We start from the raw sequence: 13,991 nt of genomic DNA on the forward strand, positions 1-13,991 counted from the left end.
TGGGAGGCAGAGCTCAGATGAGACTCATTCAGAGTGCATGCATAACTTCAGCATTGCTGCCCCAGGATAGTTGGTATTTTAATTTGGTAGCTAAGGGCTCCATAGGACCTGGCAGCATTGTACAATGCTTCTTATGACCTAATGTCAGAGAGAGCACATTCTGTTAGTTAATCAAATTACTCAGAGCAACAGAAGAACCTGAAACTTCATCTCTCAATGACAGGAGCAGCAAAGAATTTGTGGCCATCTTTAATTTACTGTAGACTACCCTATGGCCACAAAATATTTACAGTTGTCCTACATGCCTTCTCAAGGCCTCCAAAGTCTCATGAAATTATGAATGTAATCTTGAAGTTCAGGTTTTTGTTATCTAAGGTCCAGTATAGTTATAGGTGAGAATTTGTGGGTTTAGTACTTTATATTAGCTTTTGAGTATGACTTTTCTTTGTGAGAAGAGCTGTGAACTAAAGATACACATTATCTGTCCCACACATTCCAAAACACAGTGATGGGAGAAAGAGGATAATCATACTGGATGCTTCTATTCAGAAAAGAGAAAACTGGAAGCCTATAGTAGTCATAGCCCTATAGCAATTCCAAAATCCAACCAAGTACATTTGTCGTTTTCTTGATTAGAGCCCAGTTTGGCTCAATGGTAATGATTTTCCAAGGTCCTTTGTTTTACCTTTTGGGCTCTTGGTTCTATCTTTCGAATCATACTTTAAAAAAAGTGCTTTTTTATTTATTTTCGAGACAGAGCATGAGTTGGGGAGGGGCAGAGAGAGAGGGAGACACAGAATCCAAAGCAGGGCCCAGGCTCTGAGCTGTCAGCCCAGAGCCCAATATGGGGCTTGAACTCATGAACTGTGAGATCATGACCTGAGCTGATGTCAGACACTCAACCAACTGAGCCACCCAGTTGCTCCACATCCTTTCTCTTCTTTAAGAAATAGGCTGTATTTCTGGCTGCCTAACTTGTTTACACCAAGCCCCACCCCTCATGCTCTGGAGGGACTGCCCTTCTCAGTAAAGGTTGCCTCAGTCCCAGTGTGGCAAGCCCTTCCCTAAGAAGACTAGCAGATGCCCCTGCCCGTACCATGTCTCCTGACTAGAAAGTTCTGCAAGGCCTTAGTTCTGGTGGAGTCGGTGTCAGATCTCATTTCACAATCAGATCAGAGCACACCTAGTTAAAACTCGCCACATTCATACAGGGATCAAATACTGCCCACAGCAGGCAAAGAAAGCCTCTCCAGATGACTGGCCTGAAGGACAGAGCAGCCAAAATGGAATAATAGATCACACACAGGACACACCAGAGACATTCACTGAAGTGCCATGCCACGGACACTACATACCTCTTTTTCATAAGGCTATTACTTTCAGGAGCAGGAGACATAACTGTCTTTTCTAACAGAGAAAAAGGCAGAGACTTATACAAGATGCCAAGATGGAGGAATTATTCCAAATGAAAGAACAAGATAAGGCCACAGCCGGAGATCTAACATATATGTCACACACACACACACACACACACACACACACACACGCCTGATGGAGATTTTAAAGCAACAATTATAAAGATACTCACTGGGCTTGAGAAAAGAATAGAAGACATTAGATAGACCCTTATTACAGTAATAAAAGACTTAAAAAAAGAATGAATACAATAAATGAGATTGGAAATGAGCTTGATGTAATGAATAGCAAGCTGGAAGAAGTAGAAGAATGAATTAGTGACCTAGAAGACAAAATAATAAAAAATAATGAAGCTGAACAAAAGAGAGAAGAATTATGCAACATGAGAATAGACTTAGGGAACTCAGCGACTCCAACAAATATAATAACATTTATATTATAGGAGTCCCAGAAGAAGAAGAAGAGAGAAAAGGGGCCAGAAAATTTATTTCAAGAAATAATCACAGAAAATTTCCCTAATCTGAGGAAGGAAACAGACATCCAGATCCAGAGGGAACAGAAAACCCCCATCAAGATCAACAAAAGCATGCCCACACCAAGATATATTGTGATTAAATTTGCAAAATATAGTGATAAAGAAAAAAAATCTTAAAAGTAGCAAGACAAAAAAAGTCCTTAACCCAAAAGGCTAGCTGGAGATTTCTCAACAGAAATGTGTCAGTCCAAAAGGGAGTGGTATGATACATTCACCGTGCTGAATGGGAAAAATATCCAGCCAGGAATATTCTATCTGGCAAGGCTATCATTCAGAATAGAAGTAGAGATAAAGAGTTTTGCAGACAAACAAAACTAAAGGAATTAATGACCACTAAATCAGCCATATAAGAAATATTAAAGGGAAATTTTTGAGTGCAAAGGAGAGACCAAAAGTGACAAAGACAAGAAAGGATCAGAGAAGATCTCCAGAAACAATGACAAAACAAGTAATAAAATGGCAATAAATACATATCTATCAATAGTTACTTTGAATATAAATGGATTAAATGCTCCAATCAAAGCCATAGGGTGTCAGAATGGATTAAAAAAAAAAAAGTCCCAGGGGCGCCTGGGTGGCTCAGACGGTTAAGCATCTAACTTCAGCTCAGGTCATGATCTTGTGGTCTGTGTATTTCAGCCCCGTGTCAGGCTCTGTGCTGGCAGCTCAGAGCCTGGAGCCTGCTTCTGATTCTGTGTCTCCCTTTCTCTCTGCCCCTCCCCTGCTTGCTCTCTGTCTCTCTCTCTCTCAAATAAACATTAAACAAAAGTCCCATCTATATATGACCTATAAGAGACTCATTTTAGCTCTAAAGACACCTGCAGATTGAAAGTTACAGGGTGAAGAAATATTTACCACACAAATGAATGTCAAAAGAAAGCCAGAATAGCAATACCTGTATCAGACAAACTAGACTTTAAAACAAAGACTTTAGAAAGAGACAAAGAAAGACACTACATAATCATTAGGGGGACAATCCAACAAGAAGATATAACAATTGTAAATGTTCCATGCATCCAACATGGAAGCATCCAAATATATAAAACAATAATAAACAAAAGGAACTAATTTATAATAACCCAATAATAGTAGGGGACTTCAACACCCCATTGACATCAATGGACAGATATCTAAACAGAACATCAACAAGGAAACAATGGCTTTGAATGGCACACTAGATCAGATGGGCTTAACAGATGCATTCAGAACATTCTTTCCTAAAACAGCAGAATACACATTTTTTTCAAGTGCACATGTAACATTATCCAGAATAGATTACATATTAGGTTACAAAACAGGCCTCAACAAATACAAAAATATTGAAATCATACCATGCATTTTTTCTGACCACAACATTATGAAACTCCAAGTCAACCACAAGAAGAAATTTGGGAAGACCATATGGAGGTTAAAACAACATGAATGAATGAACAACATAAAGAATGAATGGGTTAATCAGGAAATCAAAGAAATAAAAAACATGAAAACAAATGAAAATGAAAACACAATGGTCCAAAACCTTTGGGATGCAGCAAAATTGTTCCTAAGAGGGAAGTATATTGCAATACAGGTCTACTTCAAGAAGCAAGAAAAAAAATCCCAAAGAAATAGGCTGTGTTTGTAGTTTGAGCTTTCTCAACCTGCTTCCTGCCTGTAGAAGATTGGGGGTCTATAGCCACTTTTCATTTTGCACTATTGTCTTTTTTTTTCCAAGTTTGTACAATTCCTTATAAAAACTTTGTGAGTATATTATTGAATTGACTTCTAATAAAGTACACTAGACAGAAGCCACATTCAGATGTACTTTTTAGAAAAACCCTTCTCTACTTTGGGTCACCTTTGGTACTGCTCTGTTTCCATTTTCTTAGATTCTTAGGAGCACTATTATTTTAGCCAAGAGGGTCTGTGACATATGGCCTTAAGATTCATAGAAGTCCTTTTCTTTAATTGAGAAATTCTGTGAGGTACCATCTGAAATCTTTCTGAGGTCTTTGCTCTCAGGCCATTTCTTGCTTTGAGAGCTTTTTGCTGTATGGAGAGATGGATGAAGAAGAGTTTTACTTTTAAATCCAGAAAATTTTGATTTATTTTCATTTTCTGTAAATTCCCTTTGAAAACAACAGTTTTAGCCCATCTCTTTCTTTCCATACCTTCTCACACATGGCTGAAAATTGTTACTTGGCACTTGTGATGATATTCAGCCTTCAAACTTTCTTAGCCAGAAACCCCTTATTTACTAGGTATTTTCTTTATTGTCTCAAGCATTAGTATTGTTAAAATCTCTGCCATTACATTATATGCTTTCTTTTTTTCCAGCCTGCAATAACATTTTCCTCCTGTCTTTTAAGCCATCACCAAGTCCTTTGATGGCCCTGTCTCTATGTCTTGAGTTGTTTCAGCTTCTGACCCATCGCCCCTTCCCAAACCATTGCTACAAGTTTTGTTATGGCAATTTGTTATGGTAAGTTTATAGGGGTACAAAATTATTTACTACTCATGCCATTGAGAGGTTGAGTCTCATTCTTCTCCCTTCCAATCTTGGCTAATCTGGTGTCTTTTTTGACAAATGGTATGTGGTAGAAGTGATATCCCAGCACTTCTTTTTTTTTTAATATAATTTATTGTCAAATTGGTTTCCATAGAACACCCAGTGCTCATCCCAATAAGTGCCCTTCTCAATTCCCATCACCCACTTTCTTCTCTCTCCACCCCCATCAACCCTCAGTTTGTTCTCAGTATTTAAGAGTCTCTTAAGGTTTCCAGCACTTCTTAGGCAAAGTTATAAGCTTTACACCATACACTTAGCCCTGTTGAGACAATTGCCCAAAGCCTCTATAAAGTCTGACTGTTCCAAGACTGTAGTTCTGGAGAGGTCATGTGTAAGTGTTCGACACTTCCCCACCTGAGGCTAGCCCAGTGTGTTTATCATCAATTTGAAATCCAAATTATTTCTATAAATGAACTTACTGATTGACCCAACTGCCTTAAGATTGGGTCTTGTTTTCAATTTGATGGCCTAGTATATTATGAATAAAATATAAATTTCCCAAAGGTTAGTTAATTTTTAAAGGATTACATGCAATTTTGATGACCCCCTCCAATCCAATCCCAAGTCTTACATGTTTTAAGAATCAGTGAGAATGGCCTCATGGAACTTTGAGTTTATTTATTTATCTATTTTATTAAAAATTTTTTTTATTGCATGTAGAGATTAGGTACAGTAATGAATTGGACCCATCAGTCATTGGACAGATTTACAGATTACTGTTAGAAGGTAACCCTAAACTAACGTTGGGGTTCCTTGGCATTTCTACACCTACTGAGTGGAAAATGAATATGAAAAACCTCTAATGTGAGTGAATTACATGATCAGGATGGCTTTTCAAATCAGAAGCTTAACAAGGCAGTACTTGTGATGTATACACTGTGAGGTCCCTGTATTTAAGCACTTAAGTTGTAATGTGTTTTATTGTATTCTCATGCCAGAAAAGAGTCAGATCTGACATACTTGTCTTTTAATTACCTGAAATGGTGGTCTAAATAGTTTTTATCACACTTTCCATGTACCTTTCTCCTAAACATTACTAGTGGAGGGAATTATGAAGATGGCAGGAATAAACCATAGTAGCATTTAGGTTTTCTGAGAGTTGGCACAAGAGACTCTTTGGTAGAGACTTTTTAAAAAGTTGTTTGTTTATTTATTTATTTATTTGGAAGAGAGGGAGAGAGAGAGAGAAAGAAAGAGAGAGAGAGAGAGAGAGAGAGAGAGAGAGAGAGAGAGTGAGCGTGAGCAGGGGGGAGGCAGAGAGAGAGGGAGAGAAAGAGAATCCCAAGCAGGCTCTGCACTGTCGGCACAGAGCCTGACATGGAATTCGACCTCACAAACCATGAGATTGTGACCTGAGTAGAAATCAAGACTCAGTTGCTTAACCAGCTGAGCCCCCCAGGCGCTCCTGGGAGAGACTTTTGAGGAAAAGATGTTGGAATTGGAATATTTGAAAAATTGGGAAGATTTTAGGTAGCTTGTTTTAGAAAAATCTTCTATTTTACAATGTATAATGATTTAATCATTTTTAGTCCAGAAAGGACCTAAAGTATCATTAGCCTCATAGTATTCAAAGTGCTCACTTGTCAGCAACTTGTTTCCTACGTACAATGAGAAAGGAGATTGCACCAAAATGTAAATCAACACAGTGCTTCCTTTATGGAGAAAGACTAGTTATAAAATACCTAGGGAATAGTCAATTTACATTTAATTATAAGCTCCTTTTCTGGTAGATTGTTTTTGGATTAGCAACATCCCATAGACCACATTTTGAGTAGTACTGATCTAGTCAGTTTCTGTATCTTCAGACAAAGAACTTGAAGCCCAGAAAAACAAATGAGATTGAAATTACATTTTATATCTATTTAGTTGCAGAGCTAATTTAGAAGAATTCAGGTAACATGAATACAACCAGGTTAAATGTCCTTTCAAGTATATATTGCATTTTATGGATATTGCTGCTTCCTGGAACTGATGTTTTAAAATCACTGAATTATAAAACATATACAAATATTTTTTTCAAATATTTTAATGTTTTGATAAAGCTTTTTCCAATGACATAGAAAGTTTGTATTATTTTGATTGAAAAAGATGTTATTTACTCAGATTTCCACTGTAGAAAATATTTCTGGCTATAAATATGTCCTGAAAGGTAAAAGGCAAAAATAAAATAACTGCTGTGATAGGAATACTGGATGATAGGTGATTTTTTCTCCCAAATTGATTTTTAATGTTGCTACATCAACTTTTCAATATTTTTTGGCATCAAGAATTCCTTTCTTTCGTTTGTTCTTTCTCCTTTCCTTTCCTTTCCTTCCTTTCTCCTTTATTGAGATATAATTTACACATAAAATAATTCATTAAAAAAATTTTTTTTTAACGTTTATTTATTTTGGGGACAGAGAGAGACAGAGCATGAATGGGGGAGGGGCAGAGAGAGAGGGAGACACAGAATTGGAAGCAGGCTCCAGGCTCTGAGCCATCAGCCCAGAGCCTGACGCGGGCTCGAACTTACGGACCGCGAGATCGTGACCTGAGCTGAAGTCGGGCGCTTAACCGACTGAGCCATCCAGGCACCCCTAAAATAATTCATTTTAAGTGTAAAGTATGATGCGGTTTGGTAAATGTATGTGGTCGGGTAATCACCACTACAATTAAGTTTTATAACATTTCCATCATTTTAAAAATGTTTTCTCTTTCCCCTCTGCAGTTAATCTCCACCTTCTCCAGGCTACTGTTACTGTCACTATGATATTGCATTTTCTGGAATTTCATATAAATGGAACATACGTTATTCAGGATTTTGTGTCTATCTTCTTTGACTTGGGATCGTGTTTTTAATGTCCATTCATATTGTTGTATTTATATTTGTTTTTATTGCTGGGTAGTATTTTATTGTTTGAGTATAGAACTTTTTTTTTTCGCTAGCTGATGGACATTTGGGTTGTTTTCATTTTTCTTGGGAAAATACCTGAGGTTAGAAATTCTGGATCATATATTAAGTACATGTTTGGTTTTATGAGAACTTGAAAAATTGTTTCTCAAAATGTCATACCATTTTACATTCTTGCTAGTAATATGTGAGTTCTTTCAAAAAATTACTTTATTTAAAGTTATTCAGTTTAAAAGAATTAAAAGCATATTTATTCTTACATATGATATTCCTCATGATTTTAGGTCCTGGGTTTTATAACATCCTAAACAATACTATGATTGACAACATTAGCAATACCTACTTGAAGAAAAAAAAGAAAAGTGCATTTGGTTCTTCTGTTCCTCGGACTCTCTTGCTGGTTCAGAAAGAAGCTTTTACTTCTCCTGGTCCTGCCGATTATCAGGTAATTTGTGAATACCAAAATAATATTCTTTATATCTAATGCCAAGACTTAGGGTTTATAACAATTACATGTGACATATTTTCCCCATTATTTTAAGCTATACTATTATTATTGAAATCATTTTTATATGGTAACTTATGACATAAGAATAAACATTAATTCGGTTTGCAACTATGTTTGTAATTTCTTTTTTAAAAATGGATCATATTCTTTATTTCTTTATGGATGTAATGTGTATTTGTTTAAATATTTATCTTCATTTTAAAATTGCTCCACTATTTTCGGAGAGTAATTTAAGTTTCCTTTACATGCTCTTTGTGGCTTTATGATTTTTGTGTACAAGTTTTACCCATCTTTATTAGATTTCTTCCTTTGTATTTAGTGTTTCATGTTTTTAAATTCTATTGTAAATGGTACCTTTTAAATATTTTCATTGTTTAGCTTTCTGTTATAGGTATAAAAAATATTATAATCTTTATTGAAGATTGCTTTACCAATGACCCATGTGGCTTGCTAAATTAAATTATTAATTCTACTAATTTATTATTAGTTTTGAAAAAAGTTTCCTCAAGCACATTATGCCACCTGTGAATGATAGTTTATATTTTTTCTCCAAGTGTTTCATCTTTTATATATATTTATTCCTTACTGGACATCTGTATCCCAAAACAAATCTCAAGGAAATTCATAGGAATTAAAAAATATTCAGTGTCCAAGAAAATAAAATTCACAGAGTGTGATATCCAATAAAAAAAATAGGTATGCAAGTAAGCAGGAAAACATAACCTAGAATCAGGGAACAAACCAATAGTAAAAGACAAGAAGTTACACAGATGGTAGAAATAGTAGACAAAGAAATTAAACAGTTATTATAACTACATTTCACATTCAAAAGGTAGAAGAAAGATTGAGTAAATTGAGTAGAGAAATGGCACAAATAAAAAGACACAAATTGAAGTTCCAGAGATGGCAAGTATAATATTTTTAAAAAGTACACTCTCATTAACAACAGTATAGGAGGTTTAGAAGAAAAGATTAGTGAACCTGAAGACACTGATAGAAACTGTCTGAAATGAAACACAGTGAGAAAAAAGACAAAAGTAGTGAATAAAGTATTAGTAAACTATGAGACAATTTGAAGTGGCTTAATATTTGTGTAATTAGAGTCCTTGAAGGAAGGGAAGGAGTATGGGGTCATACAATAATATTTTAAGGAATGATGACTGAAAATTTCCAAATGTTGATTGGAGCTTTATAAAAACTGACATATCCATGAAGCTCAACAAACTTGCAGCAGAAGACATTAAGGAAACTATGCAAAGGCATATTATCACCAAATTGACTAGAATGGTTAAAAAAAATTCTTAAAAGCAGCCGGAGAAAAAGGATATATAGTATTGAGGGGCAAAGTTATCAATGGGAGCATATGTCTTGTGGGAAATGATGTAAGTCAGAAGACATAGTGCAACATTTTTAAGTATTAAAAGAAAACAGTTGTCAAACTATAATTCTATAGCAGGTTAAAACATCTTTCAAAAATTAAAACACTTGGAATATGTGAAATATATGAAATATATGTGTGTGTGTGTGTGTGTGTGTGTGTGTGTGTGTGTGTGAATACATATATATGTATCTATACACAAGCTGAAATAGTCATCCTTCAAAGACCTGCAGTATAAGAAATGTTAAAGTCTTCCAGGCAGAGGAAAATATTACCAGATGGAAGATGGAATCTGGGTCTATATAAAGTAATACAGAGTATCAAAGATGATAACTATGTGAGTAAATATAAAAGGCTATTGTTGTATTTCTCATCTTACTGAAAGCAGACCATCTTACATGTTTTTGATTTACTGATAATTTACTTTCACATAAGGTAGAGGAAGCTATGGGAAGAACACATACTCTAGTTTAATTTTGACTAAATAAAGGAGAACTAATTGAATAGAAGGGAAGAATCATTTCACAAATAGTGATCATATTATTTTACAGTTTAGAATTGTCAAACAAGAGATTCTGGACATTGTTAGGTATGTACAAGGAATTTAGATTATCCCTGTTTCAAAATGATCATCAGGAAACAAGAAATATTCTTAAGATCAGAGACTCTTAAGAGTAAAACTAGCCTGTAAGGATTGACAGGAAGAAAATCTCATGAGTAAAATTCTGACAATGCAGTTTTGATTCACATTAAAATTTTACGAGTACATTTTAAAAGGACATTTTAATATATGTGTATATATTTATTATTTATTCTTTCTCTTTCCTAAAGAATTTGAGAAAGTTTAAAAGAATGTACATATGGAAAAGTAAAAATAGCTAACATTTAGGGTACAAAATATAGAGATAGAACAAATAGATATTTTACAGATAGAAAGTAAATAGAAGTTAAACATTGGGGAAGTTAGAACATAGTTGTCAAATCATAAAAGGACATGTACAGAACACAGGAAACATGGTGTCTGTCCTATAGTTGACACTCAGGAAATTATAATTGAATAAATGAATAAAAGAGGCATAGAACTATAATTAAAGAAGCTTAAAGAGAAAGACAATTTATTGTAAAAAATACTATGGAAAATTAAAATTAGTTTGTATAAGTTTATAAGTGTATAAGTTTGGCCAAAAAGAGTAGCTAGAAAGATAAGAACTCTGTAGGGATAATATACGGATAGTAGAGCCACTGAACTGCTGAATTGGATTTGTCGTTCCTATCAGGAAAAGTATTTTTATTCCAGAAAGAGTGGAACACACATGGTTTATAGGAATGAATCCTAAGATATTTATGGTGGTAATGTAAGAATATCCTAGTGCTTTACAACACTTTTTAAAAATGAAGTGAAATTAAATTTGCATGTCATTTTTGCACAGGGTGCTAATCTTCTCTGTGATGTTCCAGTTTTAGTGTATGTGCTGCCAAAGTTATCACTCTAGTGCCTTAAATTAGTTAAAAGCTTCAGATGTAGCTGAAATAGATCTCATTGTAATGAAAGAACAGCTGTAAATCATTACGGTAATCTCCAAGAGATGCTGAAGATTTGTAGGCATTAAAGAAAAATAAAAGTGAATGAAGGTTTTTCTTATTTAAACAAAAATTAAAGTTTTACAAAGTGAGAAGTTCATGAATTATTACAAAATTTTATTTTATATATATTCTAATGTAAAAAACGTATAACATTAAATTTACTATCTTAACCATGTTTAGCTGCTGATTTAAGTGTATTTTTAGTGCCTTATGAACATTAGTAGTTTTTAGAATATTTTTGTTGTATTTTATTTAAAATGTACTAGAAGTTCATTATTCTAAGTAATCTGACATTTAGATTTAAGAGTTATGAAAATTATTACTTGCAAGAAATTTTTAAAAGGCTCTCATTATAATCTTTATTCTCCACTGCATATGCTGAGACAGTATAGCGCAGTGATTATGAGCATGATCTCTGGTGTCAGAGTACTCAAGACTACTTGGGTATATTTTCTTCTGTCACTGACTTTGTGCAAGTTGTTTAAATTCTTAGTAAGATGGAGATCATAATAGTACACACCTTAAAGCATTATTATGAATACTAAATGAATAAATACTTGTAAAATACTTTAAATAAGTCCTGGCACATAGTAAGAACTTAATAACTTTTGTTACTGTTACTGACGATTAAAAACTACCTATAGGTATAACCCAAACTGTTTTAGTTTACATAAAATTTAATAAACTATAGTCAAGAGTGAAAAATACACCCTAAACCTGAGTTTTAAAAATCCAGTCTGATAAACTGTGTTTAACTGCACAATTAATTCACTTAATATGATTGCTGATAGATTTGTGTGTATAGAAACCAAACTGTTTCATATATTCTATTGGCTCACTTGTTTTAGGATTTTTTCTTACCTCACCTCTTTTGAATTAATCAAATATTTTGTATTATTCGATTTCATCTATTTCCATAACATTTTTAGTTATGTATTGTTTTATAGTGTTTTAGTGGTTGCCACCAAAATTACAATATGCATCTTTTACTTTTTGTACTTTAATAAAAAGGATTATTTTTACCACTTTTCCAATAATGCTATCTTAGAACATTTTAGCTCCATTTTCCTACCTCCTATTTTTGTTTAATTATTGTCATACATTTTAAGTTTACATATATTTTAAATTCTTTGAATATTATTGTTCTGTACAGTTAATATTTATTCATATTTACCCAAATATTTACCCTCTCTGTTGTGTTTTGTTTCTTTCTACATTTCTGTTTTTCTATATCACATTATTTTTCTTCTTCCTGAAAAACTCTCTCTATTGCTTCTTTTGGTCAAGGTCTGTTGATGAATTATTGTATACTTTTGTCTGAACATGTCTTTATTTTGCCATTTTTAATTTTGGGGGGTTGGATTTTTAGGTTGGTAGTTATTTTCTCCCAGCACTTTAAATATGTTATTCCATTGTTTTAGGTCTTTTGTAATTTCTGTTGAAAAGTACATTGTCAAACTTATTGTTCCCCCTTGAAAGCAATTGATCCCCCTCCCCCCCTTTTTTTTGGCCTATGTCTTTGATGTGTCAAAAGTGTGATTTTCTTTATATTTATTTGCCTGAAGTTTGCAGAGCCTCTGGGTTGATGTCTTTAATCACTTTTAAATAATTTTTGATTGTTATATCTTTATATATTTCTTCTGTCACATTCTTTCCTACCTATATTTTTGGGGCTCTAATTAATATATATGTTACACCTATTCATTATGCCTCAAACATCTCTTATAATCCCTATGTATTATTCTCCATTTTTTCTCTTAGTGCTTCAGTTTAGATATGTTCTGCAGACATATCTTTCAATTCATTAATCTTTCTTTAAAAAAACTGTGTTTCAAATGTTATTAAATTGACCTAAATTCTTAATTTCAGATATTCTATTTTTCAGTTCTAGAGTGAATTATATTTAAACCATTCTAAAGATTTCACTTTTAGGAGAAATTCTTCATGTTTTAACTATTATTTTCCATTTTTTTTTCTGTTTTCTTGAACACATTAATTATAGCTATTTTAAAGTTTTGTGTACTAACTCCAACATCTGGATCATCTATTGTCTGTTGTTATTTTCTGTTATTTTTTTGTCTTGAGTTTTGATCATAAATGTCGGTCTTTTGGCATGCTCACGAAGTGTTAATAAAATGCCAGATATTGTATACAATATAGAGACTTTAAATGGTGTTACCTTCTATTTGAGAGAGTTTATACTTTCTTTTGCAAGTCAGGTAGAAGTCAGAGGAGATCACCTTAAAGCAATAATGAATTCTAGTGATTATAGTTTTTTTAGGGCTTAGTTTATTTACCTCTGGTTTGTTCATTTCCTTAAGTGTAGTCTCTCTGGGGATTTCAGTTGTGAGCCTGATGTGTTCAAGACCCCTTGCTTTGTCAGATTCTGAATTGCAATCTTTAATGAATATGTTTTTTAGTATTTTGGTTCAGATTTTTAGCATCACCCCTATCCCTTATCCCCTGGCAAACGTCTTCATGGGGAAAGAGATCATGTGTTTGAAGCTTCTTAAATCTGCAATTTTGCCATTCTGGCTTCACAAGACCAAAATAAGCTTGTTTCTCAATGTTTTAACAGCATCTCTCTGCCAGATCTAAACTCAAATTCTCTGTTGCCTGTTGTGAGCAAATGCTACCAGGGAGAAAGCACCTACAAGGCAATAGCTCACTTTTCAGAGGTTCTACCCTCTTTAGACTCTTTGCCCCTCTTGTCTATGCTGACAACTCAAAGTTAGAATTATCCATGACTCTATTAGGCCTTTAAAAATAGGATTTTCTTATATTTTATCTGGATTTAAATTATTTTTGTGAAAATATGGCCTTCTGCAAACTTATCATTCCCTCTAAAGCCAAAGTCATCCAATGACTGATTCATTTTCTGAACTTCTACCCATAAACAGTAAAAATTGCAAAATACTTTTGACCTTCTTTATGCTATAATTTCTAGCACTATATACATGATAATAATAAAATTATTATAAAAGTAAATTATTTTTTAACTTTAATAAATATAAAACCACACAAAATAATAATGCTGGGTCTGATGTCCTAGATTTGAAGGATTTCACAATTTGTGACTGATTTTTCTGTTTGAAAATGATAAAAATCTATTTTCTTTTGAATGACTAGGTA

At 33.6% G+C, this 13,991-nt stretch overlaps 1 protein-coding gene and 1 pseudogene across 1 annotated transcript in view; one reads left to right on the plus strand and one right to left on the minus strand.

Moving 5' to 3' along the window:
- Nucleotides 1–13,991, plus strand: part of STPG2 (sperm tail PG-rich repeat containing 2) — a 549,400-nt gene that overhangs the window by 147,812 nt on the left and 387,597 nt on the right. The window contains exon 10 of the mRNA XM_047857630.1: nt 7,674–7,834. Coding sequence (XP_047713586.1) covers nt 7,674–7,834 — 161 coding nt within the window. The remainder of the gene's footprint in view (nt 1–7,673; nt 7,835–13,991) is intronic.
- On the minus strand, nt 10,664–10,763 carry LOC125165052 (uncharacterized; annotated as a pseudogene).

Source organism: Prionailurus viverrinus, chromosome B1 (genome assembly GCF_022837055.1).
Source record: "Prionailurus viverrinus isolate Anna chromosome B1, UM_Priviv_1.0, whole genome shotgun sequence".
NCBI classification, from domain to species: Eukaryota; Metazoa; Chordata; class Mammalia; order Carnivora; family Felidae; genus Prionailurus; species Prionailurus viverrinus.